At 46.1% G+C, this 13,072-nt stretch overlaps 1 protein-coding gene across 1 annotated transcript; it reads right to left on the bottom strand.

Annotated features, from left to right (window-relative positions):
- Nucleotides 1–591: 591 nt before the first annotated feature.
- On the bottom strand, nt 592–12,512 carry LOC127588771 (protein POF1B-like). The gene is made up of 12 exons (XM_052047631.1): nt 12,003–12,512; nt 3,499–3,734; nt 3,362–3,386; nt 3,191–3,265; nt 3,020–3,112; nt 2,799–2,912; nt 2,513–2,665; nt 2,308–2,427; nt 1,989–2,126; nt 1,603–1,676; nt 1,388–1,508; nt 592–1,112 (listed from the first exon to the last, which is right to left on the bottom strand). The coding sequence occupies exons 1-12, from the start codon at nt 12,324–12,326 to the stop codon at nt 1,107–1,109; spliced, it is 1,479 nt and encodes a 492-aa protein (XP_051903591.1). The 5' UTR covers nt 12,327–12,512; the 3' UTR covers nt 592–1,106.
- Between the last annotated feature and the right edge of the window lie 560 nt (nt 12,513–13,072).

The following is a 13,072-nucleotide window of genomic DNA, read 5'->3' as shown; positions in this document are numbered from 1 at the left end:
CAGAGCTGGCTAAGGAGCTGCTCATCGGAATCAGGTGTGTTGCAGCCGCCAGAAATGGAAAACTGCCTTAGTGAGATACAAAATCACATTGCAATTTGACCTTTTTTCGCCCATCTCACAGCTGAAATTTGTAAGCATTTTCATTCTTTCTTTTTTTTTTAACCCCTCTTCCTGTCACGCCTCATATTTAATTCACGAGGCCTACATACCGTCGGTACGGCCTGCATAATCGATTGAGTCTCGTAACGTGTGAGGCGAGGGCGAGGAAGGGTCACAATGAAGCTGTTTAAGCTTTTTGTGCCAGTTTCGCACATGTCACTTTATACTGTGCACAGTAGAATTCACTCGGGATTCGGGTTTCATTTGTAGGAGAACTTTTGAGTGTAGTGACAAGCAAGTCGATAGGGCATCCAACAAGCCCTCCAGAGCTGCCATGACCTCATTCCGCGCTCCGCCGCCTGACCTGAAGATAGAATGGCGCCATCTGCAGTCCAAACCGCAACAGTGCAACGCTGTATTTGTGATGACAAAACTGTCGGTAGAAACGTGCGCAAACATCAGACACACTGGGAATGAGTAGTCAAGTTCAGATCTTTTGTAAAGCAGTTTTATTGCTAAAGAGTTAGCATCCCATACTAACCAGGCTGTTGCACAGCTTCCAGTGGACAAAAAAACAAAACAAAACACTTTCACTACACTCCAAACACAAAAGGAAATAACAGTTAACATCATGTTGTGCTTTAAGATCATCCAACAACTATAAGCACCCATATCCATGCACCTCCTCCCTTCATGCTACAGTAGCGAGCGTCTGACAGCAAAGCAAAGCTCCCCGTTTCGCTAAACCGTCTCAGAAATATATATATTTACGTATGTACAGTGACAAATTCACCTTGCTTTATGGGGAAACATCAATAAACTACTGCAAAAGCTAGTCAATGTTTGCCCATACTTGGCCAATGCAAAAAAAAAGGGGGGGGGGAGGCGGGGCGCATAGAATTGTTGTATTAGTATCAAAATAAAAGATGGGGTGCATTCCCACGTTCGAGCCATCCTACAGAATCAATGGAGTGGACAGGACGGGTGATTTCCACGTTGTCGTTTCCTCATTCCTGTTGGGACAGAAAGCCGCGTGTGGGTCAAATTGCCTGCTATAGCACTTTTTGGCCACCAAGTGGCGCCATTTCATTTGAAACTTGCTATCTCGCTGGTTCACGTTTGGCAGGTTGATCTGGAAAGTATCCCCAAGGGAGATACGTTCCAGACCCACGCGCGAAAAGTGAAACATGGCACCATCGAGAGAGCATAAATCAACTTTTTAGACATTTTAAACAAATAACTGTAATACGATGAGGTCCCAAACGCCTCGCCGCATTCCGTTACAAACCTGTTGATAAACATCTCCGGTTCGTTCAATGACGACGGTCTTGTCTTCACCGATGGGCGAACTTGTGGTCCCCTGGTAGTCGTCGCCCAGCAGGCCGAGGATCGGGTACTGGGTCCTGTATCTACAGTGACATAAAAGGAATCACGAGGTCGGATTTTTGGGACGAGTGGTTGTTTTTTTTTTTTTTTTTCTTTCCCAAATATCGTGGAGCGTACCTTTTGGTGATGATAGTCTTAGTTGTCCTGGAGTTGTCGTTTTTGCTTCTGTCCATCATCAGCTTCCGGATCTCCTGCGGGCAATTCCAAAAGCCGGCGTTTGGGAGCCAGTATACTGATAACTTGGCATCTCGAATCAGGATTTTATTTTTTTTTCCTCTGCTGACCACATTCACTTTTCATGTATAAAATTTCATTGAACACGATGACGAATAATTGTGAACAAAGACTTTTTTCTTGCTAATGGAGAGGATAAGTTTGCCAATGTGACAAACTGCCGCAGTATAGCGCCAGTTACAGTTTGGGTCCAGTTTGGGACCGATACCGATACCGATACCTAATCTTCGATCCCGTAATGCTACATGAGTGCGTGTGTTGTCACAGACCTCCTCCTGTCTGGTGATGGTGGTCTGCCGCTGCTCCAGCATGGCGAGGAGCTCCGAGATCTTCAGCTGGAGGCTCTTCTCCGATGCGGACGACGTCCTATCGGTGGTGATCTCCGTCTGGAGCCTCGTAATCTGAGTCTGGAATGTGGGGAGAAGCGCAAAAAAACGGGTGAGCTTTCCCTCTAGCAGTATCGCAAAACCGGTATCGATCCTGTGGAATAGCCCGCCTATGGCATTTTGGTGACTGAGTTAGCATCAGTCCGATTCAATGCAGCGGTTCTGTCGAATGTTTTGGTTCTGAAATGTACAACTTATTCACCCGCAGCCGCAGGATCTCTTGCTCCTTCTCCTGTTTCATGATGCTGAGCTGCTCGTTGAATTGCCGAGACAGCTCCTCGGTCTTGATGTGCAGCGTGCTGCTGTTCGATTGGCCTAATTGCTGCCAGGTGGAGACGGAAGGATGGAACGACGTCAGAGAATTTCAGGCTCAAGTGAGAAGGCCGGAGCGAGGGTGGGCCGGCCACCTTCTGTCGGAGAATCTCGTTCTCCTTCTCCAGAGCCCTGATGCGTCCTTCCAACTCCCGCATGCGGAAGTCGCGGCTCGAGTCGACGTTGCGGGCGCTCATCAGCTGGCTCTCCAAGGCACGCTGGGTGGAGGTGGTCTCCTTCAGAGACACCTGAGCGCACAAGATGGGGAGTTTACATACTCTTCGATTTCACGTCCTTTCATCGAGTAATCGATAGCAAAAAAAAAAAAAAAATGCCCGAGCGGAAATGCGCCTTTCGGCTTTCCAGTGGGCTTGTTCTTACCTGAAGCTGCCTGTTGTTTTCGCGAACCTCTTCCAAGAGGCTGTCGTACTGGCGAGCCTGATCCACTTTGAAGGCCAGATCTCGTTCCAGCGCCTCCTTCTCGCTCTCCAGACGCTGGAAAAAGGCGCACATTCCCGGGGGGGGGGGGGGGGGCAATTTGCCGGCGGCGTGCCTAATGGGAAAAAAACGAGCGAGGACTGAAGTGTGTTTGCCGGTCTTACCCGCAGGTCCTCGGACATGTGGAGGAGTTCCTCTCTCAGGCTGCTGAAGGTGGACAGCAGCAGACGCATGCTCTTATCCGCAGTCAGGCGAGTCTACACACGCGCACATTTACAAAGTTGTTGAGAAGTTGCTCGGCGCTGAAACTCAGCGCGTGATTCTTGCTAACCCACCTGCAACAGGTAACGAATTTGCTGTTTGGTCAGTTCGGTGGCTCCTTTAGGGAGCATGGCCTCAACATCTTGCACCTAAGCGCACACATTATTATTGGTACCGTGAATGTGTTCGATCGAGGGGAAAAGTTTTTTTTTTTTTTTAAATGAATGGGGCTAACGCTAACGCACCTGGTCAACACCGAGATCCACTGTCCTGTCACACAAAATGGAGCAAGCAAACAAAAAGTACTTGTGTTATAATGTCCAATAGGATGAGCATTTCAGCACGTTTCCATTCGTGTCGTTCCAAAGTGCACGCCACTTACTGTCCTCGAATCTTGGACACGTGCTCGGAGATGCAGGAGTGGATGTCGCAGTTCTTCCTGTAGACGTCAGCCAGCAAGGCAGCAAAATAGCGCGTGTCCATCTTGGTGGCTTCGCTCAGGTCGGTCTTCACCTCCGTCCGGGAGATCTTCTCGATGGCCGGCGGCGGCGGCGGCTTTTGCTGTATTACGTTGACGATCTCCACCTCCTCCACTTCCACCGCTTCCTCATCCTCCTCCTGGAAGCGGCACAGCGCTCATGTCTTAAGACAGGGGTGTCCAAACTTTTTGCCAAGGGGGCCAGATTTTATGTGGTAAAATGTCAGGGGGCCGACCTTGGCTGACATTCTTTACATTGAACAACAATATTGTTCAACAAATTTTAGTAAGCCAGTCTGTTTCACATTTCCATTTTTATTTTAATTTCAACAATCTTAAGAATTTCTTTTGGTTCATTTGAAACAGGAATTTGAAATATGACATATCAGTCAATATAAACACGGAGTGATGTCTTGTTAACTCGTGAGTGATGCCCTCTAGTGTCTAAATGCTATTACTCATTTAGTGAATGCTATTACTCATTTAGCCACTAGAGGGAAGCAGTACTCTATGAAACATCACTCACCAGTCTACGAGACCTCAGTCAATGCAACACGTGTTCCATTGCGCCCAACCTGCGGGCCAGACGGCACTGATTTTATGACAGGGGCCGAGGGCCGGATGAAATTCCACCGCGGGCCGGATTTGGCCCGCGGGCCGGACTTTGGACATGCCTGTCTTAAGATGTTAACGCTAATGGAGTCACTTGCTTAGGAGGCGCCTCCAGATCACGGTTCAGCATATGTGACCCTGCATATATCAGGTGTCCTTTACCCCCCCCCCCCCCTTTTTTTTTAGCATGGCATTCTATATCTCATCATTTGGAAAGCGTCAGGTAGGGAGGAAGAGCCCAGGTTAATTTCCAGTCACATTCAGCATAACAATCAGCGATGGAACTCCATAATAGGGCCTAACCGATTAATCGGCAGGCAGATTGAATCAATCAATTATTTTCTCTTTTATAATCTGCAAAAATCCATTTTTATACACCTTAACACAATGCAAGCCGAGACAAAAAATGTAATTCGAGCACCCTCAATAATGTAGTCGCGACAAATTCATTTTCTACACATTTCATGCGTGTTTATGTACAGTGTGTTATGTGTGTATGTGGTAGTTTATGTACGTGTATACAAGTACTGTATTGAAAGTGTGTAAGAAGGCATTTTTTTTTTTTTAAACAGTTTTACGGTCTCTATGACGAAAGCCCAAACACACCCACCACCGCGTTTTTCTTATCCATAGCCGCTCGGTCCTATTCAATGCCGCCAAACCTGTTATCCGCAGTCATGCCATGCAAACGCTCTGTCAACATCCCCGCCGCTCGCTCTCTTTTGTGAGCCGATGCCTGACGTCATTTGCTTGGCACACTCAAATGTGATTGATATGGGAAGAAGTCGCAAGTTTTTGCATTTCTCTGCTGTTGGGACAGAAGTGAAAGAGCAGTTTTGTCAGATTCACTCCGTCTATCATATCCCAAATCGGTATGTCTTTTATTTAGCAAACAAAAACAAAGTGTTATTTCCTTATCTGTGTTTTAAAATCAAATACAAACAAAAACAAAAACTGAGGGAACAGAAGAAAGTGGCAACGTAGTGACCCCCCCCCCCCCCCCCAAAAAAAAAAAAAACCTTCAGTGTTTACAGTTGGCTTAACAAAATCATCAATTTGTGTCTGGTGCCATTTTTCAAGCCAGCTCTAGAAATAATTTAGTTAAAGAAAGACCTTTTTAGCAATCAAATGTGACTACGAGTACGTTTCACGCTTCGATGAAAGCCTTAACGCTTCCATTACCGTAATTAAAGTGAAAACCTGTGTGTGGGATCACATGGGTGTGTCACCACATGCCGGTCATTCCTACGCAGAAAGTGAGCAAAGGCGGCCCAAACTGGGAACTGTCTGCTGAAGCTGACAGGTCATTACCCCCCCGCCCCCCCCAAAAAAAACAAAAAAGCAAAACAAGTTTGAATCGAGCAAAATAGCACAATATAAAAACACAATAAAACAGAACGTAAAGAAATTAATTACCGCTAGGTGAGGTCCTACTATAGCTAGATTAAAACTGCAACAAAACAACCTTTCAGGACAACTCCAAATTTGTGATACGGAAAACACTCCGCATTGTTTTGATAAGTGTCATTGCTGTACATTTCAGGCCCCGTTAGGTCACACTGGTACCGAGTTGACGGTGTTGATTGTCCCAGAATACAAGAAAGTGCTTTGCTGGCTTATCAATATGCAGATAAGCAGCGGACGCTAAATTCCAAAGAGGCGGCTGAGCTCATGCTTGTCACTTAGACGAGAAAAACTCGCAAGTGCGTTTCTGCAAATAGCTGCCAAGGTCGTTTATTAACCCGACTGCGCATGGGAGGAATGTCCTGAATTGTACAAACATTATAACAAGTTATGCTTAAGAGTTTAAAATGACTATCAAGGAGGAATGTAAACAAACTACTCGTTTATTTCTTACAACAGATGTGGTCACAATGTTTGTTTTTTTTCACAGGCAAAAATGTTTTACGTTGAAAGCACACTCTTGTTTTTCTTTTTTTTAAATGGCTGCACAAATAGTGCAAAAATAATAATAGAAAAACAGTCATACACTTATGAGAAATGTAAAAACGAAATATTTGAGTAAATAGTCTTCTTCCGAGCCGCTTGATCCTCACTAGGGTCGCGGGGGGTGCTGGAGCCTATCCCAGCCGTCTTCGGGCAGTAGGCGGGGGACACCCTGAATCAGTTGCCAGCCAATCGCAGGGCACACAGAGACGAACAACCATTCGCACTCACACTCACACCGAGGGACAATTTCGAGTGTTCAATCAGCCTGCCACGCATGTTTTTGGAATGTGGGAGGAAACCGGAGCACCCGGAAAAAACCCACGCAGGCCCGGGGAGAACATGCAAACTCCACACAGGGAGGCCGGAGCTGGAATCGAACCCGGTACCTCTGCACTGTGAAGCCCACGCGCTAACCACTGGACTACCGGGCCGCCCTAGTAAATAGTCATTGATGGAAAAAGAAAAAAAAAAAGTCTGAACTAGAAGTGAATAGTCGCATTTGGACACCATTTTTGGAAGCTCTTTCTATTGCGTCCAAAAGAAAATCTTGATTTCATCCGAACACACGCAGGCTCACAAAAAGAGGCGGCGTGATAAACGCACCCTTTGTCAGTCACAGCCTCTTGGGTTACACGAGGCGCGCTAACCTACATCGCCATTGATGCATGCGCACACTCGATACGCACTCATTTAGTGTGCTGCTCTCTAATGATGACCAGAGGGCGGGGTTTCATCATCCATATCAACATTCACAGCCACATCAGTCATCAAAATGAAAAAAAAATAAATAAAAATGCATCCAAGATGTTGTACTCAAACTTCTTTCCGTACAGTACAAAAGGGACGAACTCGGCGAAAAGCGATGACGACTTGCTTATGGACGTCAACGTGAGGCTGACGGTTCACTCGCATAAGACGGCAGCACGCCCAGGATATCAATCTCGGGATGCTTTTGTCATCTTCACGCAAAAGTGCTCCCTAAGTTGGTAAGCGAGCGCCGACGCAGTAAATCACTTGAGTTGTGGCCACGCCCGTCTTATACGTGACACTGCAGGTTGACATTCCAAGGGAATGTACCCACCCACAGCAAAAACGTGTGGGAAGTGGCCCCGGACACGCCTTTGTAGCCACACACACACACACACACACACCCATGCTTTGTCTGACAGACACTTCGAGCGACTCACCCCTGGCTCATGTGCTTTTTGAGCTGCATGTGTCTGCGCGCACACACAAACAGACTCGCACCCATCAGCTCCCGGCACCTTTTTTTTTTTTTTTTTCCTGTCAGTGCCAAACCTAAGACAGTTTCCATCAAATGGAACATCATGGAACTCCTTCATTACATGTGACCATAAAGTTCAGAGAGCAAAATATTTTTGAGGCGCTCCACACAAAACAATATATACTGCATATGTGGAGCGCCTCAAAAATATATGTATATATAAATATAAATATTCATTCATTCATTCATTCATCTTCCTAACCGCTTGATCCTCACTAGGGTCACGGGGGGTGCTGGAGCCTATCCCAGCTGTCTCCGGGCAGTAGGCGGGGGACACCCTGAATCGGTTGCCAGCCAATCGCAGGGCACACAGAAACGAACAACCATTCGCACTCACACTCACACCTAGGGAGAATTTAGAGTGTTCAATCAGCCTACCACGCATGTTTTTGGAATGTGGGAGGAAACCGGAGCACCCGGAGAAAACCCACGCAGGCCCGGGGAGAACATGCAAACTCCACACAGGGAGGCCGGAGCTGGAATCGAACCCGGTACCTCTGCACTGTGAAGCCGACGTGCTAACCACTGGACTACCGGGCCGCTGTTAAATATAAATATTTATATATAAATATATATATATTGTTTATAATATATATATGTATGTATATATATATATATTATAAACAATATTTATATATTTTTATATATATAATATTAAAAATATATATATTTTTGGGGGGGGGGAAATCGCGATTTTAGACCAAAAATAACTACTTGCATCTTGTTTAAATATCAGGCAAGAACCTATTAGCATTTTTTTTCAAACAAGCATCCTCATCTAAATCAGTACACTTTAGTGTAAAGTCTGACCTAATGATTTTTGCCACCATGTAATGAAACTCGTCAGTTTTTGCAGAAGTACTTCCCCTTGAAATTCAACTCCTACTGCAACCTGTCATGACAGGTTTAAGCTCCTACGCTGATGGAGGAAGTCGCGTTACCTTCAAACAAATGTTTGAATTTAATGCTCGAGCTACTCGAGGCAAAGTCAAGCAGACAAAGGCCAAAACCTTTCACCGGCAAAGGACACATAGTTGTGCCCTTGCCAGATGGACGGCTGCTTCCCAGAGATTTTCCACAGTTACGAGCCCGTGGGGAAGCTACCGCTGGTGTACTTGTGTGTGCCTTGCCTCCTCCTCCTCCTCCTCCTCCTCTTCCTCCTCCAAACTGGGCTCGGGGGTCTTGGAGGGACTGGAAAACAGGCTGAGCCCTGAGGACGAGTTCCTGCTCAGGCTCTGAGACGAGAGGAAGAAAGAGCCGCGTTCTTAGAAAGCCGTGGCGGGCGGAGTCCTTTATCTCGCCCCGCCACCCACCCCCGGATAATGCCTCTTTGTACTCCTGTTTGAGGAACGTGCCAAATGTCGGTCTGGTCTATTGGGCTGCATCGGCCTCCCTACTAAAAGCTGTAAATGTTGACACTTTTTGTTCAATTCAACAACCACAGCCATGTTCAGTGGTGGACCGTCGGGTACGTAATTTAGGATTGAACGGATTGAATAAAATCATTAATCCAATATCTGTCCAAACGCTTTGAAAATATTGTAATATGTTCTTTGGGTGGCTCTCGTTAAACACGAGTGCTTGAGGCAAACAGCTCAAAGCAAACTGCCGTGCAACACACAGTGTTGCGTAACGCGTCATTGAGCACTGAGTGGCAGCGCAACAAAAACCTGAAGAATGTTACTGGCCTCAAACACGCCGTTTTTTTTTGTTGTTGTTGTTCAATTTGACTCTGCTCCAAGCACGGTGGCGTTGCAACCTCACCTGGCTGGTTGGAGTCAATAATGCCACACGGTATCCGTACTATGCTACATTCGTGTTATTGGAGCAGTGACATTGCATTCTGTTTGTGAAGTCCAACGCCTTAATTGAAAAAAAAAAAAAAAAAAAAAAAACAATAGAAACTTGTCTTTCCGGAAAATTATTGTAACGACATTGCTAACAGCCGTTTTGAACAAAAACCTCTCATCATCCGTATACTTGGAGTCGCTAACGTGAGCGTAGCTCAAATGTTATGCTAATTCAAGTGAATGTCTCAATTTGTCCTTTTAATTTTTGGAGAGGGGGTACATTTTTGTCCCCGAAATGTTGCTTTGCTTTGAAATCCCGTCAAGTTAATTAGTCCAAGGTCCACTTTGCAACATTTATTGCCTTTTCCTTGGTCACATGCTATTTAGGTTCACATTTAGCAGCTGCGCAGGTGATGCTCTGGTTACATTTTAACATTCCAAACAGCGTCACGAGAATATAAATTGGCAAGTCAAATGACACTAAAAATGTATGAATTAAAAATCACTCCTTGCATGTTTTAATGGAAATTGGTTTTCAGGGTCAAAGTATCGCCATCATAAAAGCTCGAACTTGACAGTCGGCGGTGTTTTAAGTCACACTTTAACATACAACGCAAAGACAAACGCCTCACGCTAACCTATGACCACGATAATCAGACCTCGGGGGGGGGGGGGTTGGGAGAATGACTTTTTATCTTCTTGGTCTTCAAGGGTGTGCCACCTTGGCACCTGAGTGGGCGGGGTGTGGCTCTTGCTTGCTTTTCTGACATTCCCGACTGCGGTTACTCAAACAGGAGAACAAATGAGTGGGATTGAAAATGAATGAGGAGCCTTGTGGGTGGTTATATAACAAATAAAAATAGAAAATAAAGAATGGTAGAGTCCAAATGAAAACCAAAGAACAGGAAGTGGATGTATTATTTTTGAAAGAGGTTAGTGAAGTCACTCTGGGAGTATTTGCAGAACCTTCAATGTATCCTGAGAGGACTGTTGAAGATGTTTCCCCAAAATTCACCAAGTAGCACCCCTGGAAAGTTTGCCCCAACACCATTTTCACTAATTAACACAAAATCAGGACAACATGTAGCTGGATAGATGGAAAACTCTCAGGGATGCATGCAGGAAACTGTACAGGAAAAGACGGCCATTTTGTTGTAGCAGCCATTTTGGGATGAGTTCCAGTGCTTGAAAGTTGGGGAGGTGGGGGGGGGGGGGGGGGGGGGGGGGGGATAAAAGTAAAAATCAATACCCAACGACAGTTTCACTGATCGTTGTGAAACGGGGTGGACACCTATTACAACAGGACACACACAAAAAAAAAGTCGCAAGCATCCAAACAGAACAGGAAGTCGGCCATTTTGGTTTGCCCAAATGCGCCCCAATCGGAAGCAGGTATCCTACAAAGATGTTTTTTTTTTTTCTTTCTTTCATTCCCATTCCATTTACGGGATGGGGTGAAAAAGACACACCGGTGCGAGTGACAAGCACTCATCCACCATGATGACAAACGTGTTAAGATGCGGTCAGATGACGCCACACGCACATGCGTACGCTGATGCATCATGCATCATGCATCCCCGCCCACAAACAGACGCAGACGACAGCTCCAGAAGCTGTCGTTTTTTCCAAGCATGCAAAGAAGGAGCCGGAATGTGATGATGCGGCCAAATTCCTCAATGCAAAATGACACACAGTGCATCCTGACAATTATGAAACGCGCTGCTCACAATGCACACACCCACACTCACATCATTGCTAAGTTAAGACACATCATCGCTTGCGGTTGATTTATGCAACAGCGCAACCTCCAAAGTTGGAATTTCAAAAGCCAGTTTTGAGTTCTGATTAACTTTGGAGGTTTCGTTGTCTTCAAGTTTTTAAGACAAGGGCGCACCACTAGAACAACTGTTTATCACAGTTTCCCCCCCCCCCCCCCCCTCCATTGTGCTATGACGTTTCTGCACCCTAGCTGGACAATTTTTGGCATTCTCGCATCGTAACAACACGTTAGTGAGGCGAAAACATGCACTCGTTGACAAACTGTGTGCCTCTCAAACCACGCCTGACTACATTCTCCCAGGTTATATCTCAAGCTTTACTCCTCGTATTAGTAACGTGCAGATGTCAACTTTCCTCACTAGTAACTTGAAGTTACCCAACTTGTATGCCAAAGTTGGTCTAAGTGTGCTAGTGTGCAGAGCTGCCATTGAATAGTGCAAGGTAGGAGTGTCTCCTGAAATCTACGAGTAATTGATGCCCTCACTAAAATTTTTTTTTTTAAAGTTGCCAATCGATCGCAAAGCACGACTTTTCAACTTACTTCAACATAGTTCATTGGTAGCTACTCACAAGGTATGTAGAATAATGAAGAGGTAAGTTTATCAGCAAAAAAAAACAGACTGAGCCACAACTGCGCAGTAGTTGACAGCTGGGCGTTACTAGTCGTACTAGTTAAGTGCTAGCTATGTATTAGTAGGATTTTGTCACTAGTTACTAGTAGCAGGCAGGTGTCAACCAGTGCACGGTTTAGCTTCACAATTGGTAACATTTAGTCCGACCATGATGGCAAAATTTTTCTTCTTCTGGTATGGACAAGTACTGGTACTAGCACCAGTACCAGTACCAGTACCAGTACCAGTACTAGTACTTTGTACGTGGACATTAAGCTGGCTATCAAAGACTCGAAACGCTTTTACTTGTTAAGAGTTCAACAACTTTTTTTTTTTCCTTTGTGTTTGCGGACCCGGCGAGAGTCAGGCGGTGGACCTCACCGAATTCTGTTGGAACAGGAGCTCTGAATCCATGCTGCTGACGCTCACGCGGGGGACGCCCTGCAGGTAGACGGGCGACATCATCTGCTGCATGACCGCCGGCTGCTGCACCAGCACGTAGGACTGCTGCTGCACGGTCGGCTGCACCGGCACCAGGTAACGCAGCGTGCTGTAGTTGCCGCCGTTGACGGCGTACTGGAGCGGAGAGGCCGGGCGGACTGTCCCGGTAGTGGTCAGCACTGCGTTGCCGGTCACCGGCTCGGGGGAGACCGCGTTCATCGTCCGATAGGTGGTCGTGGTGGTCTTCTGGCTATGGACGGACATTATTGCGGAGATACGGGCAGGAAAAAGAAGTTGTGAACGCGTTTAAAACGAACTAGTTCCTGGGGTGTTGTTTTTTCTCCCTTTCCCGGAGAGAAGTGAGTCGTTCGATGTTACTTCCTCCTCTGCGGGCAGCACTCGGGAGGAAAGTCCGGTTAGTGGAGTCACTCCCGGGGGTGGGGTGGAGAAGCCAGCTCCACCGGGGGGAGGTCCTCTTGCTCAGCATGTAAATACAGTAGTTACTCTGCCTCTGGAGGTGGGCGGAACCGAGAAAAAAGTTCAAACATATCGACATGGCAAAGCCCTTCGAGCATTTACTGTATTCGATATCTGTGCGTGTTCAGCTACTTTGGTATGTTTAATGTGCTTCACTTTACTAATAACGTAATACAATCTTAACTACTAATAATAAAGCGCAGATGTGAACTCGTGTCCAGTTTTGCCTCACCAGTAGCATGTTTTTCAACGGACATGCCAAACTTGCCTCACTAGTTTGGAAAAATGTACACTATTGTAAAAACATAGTTACAGTAGTAAGACAGTCGTTCTACTATTACACTGAGCTCTCTCGCTAAGTGAGGATTAAGAGTGCAGTAGTGCATGGAGATACAGCTGGGTATCATATGGAATAAATGCTCAAACAGCTCTTCCCATCGTTTCCGAGACATGAAGTCATAAATCGTGTTCGCTGGTCACCATGGAAACGTCCACCCCTCTGCACACTAATGTAACAGTGAGCCGTTTGTATT

Source organism: Hippocampus zosterae, chromosome 16 (assembly GCF_025434085.1).
Source record: "Hippocampus zosterae strain Florida chromosome 16, ASM2543408v3, whole genome shotgun sequence".
NCBI lineage: Eukaryota > Metazoa > Chordata > Actinopteri > Syngnathiformes > Syngnathidae > Hippocampus > Hippocampus zosterae.
This window is presented reverse-complemented; position numbering and strand designations above follow the sequence as displayed.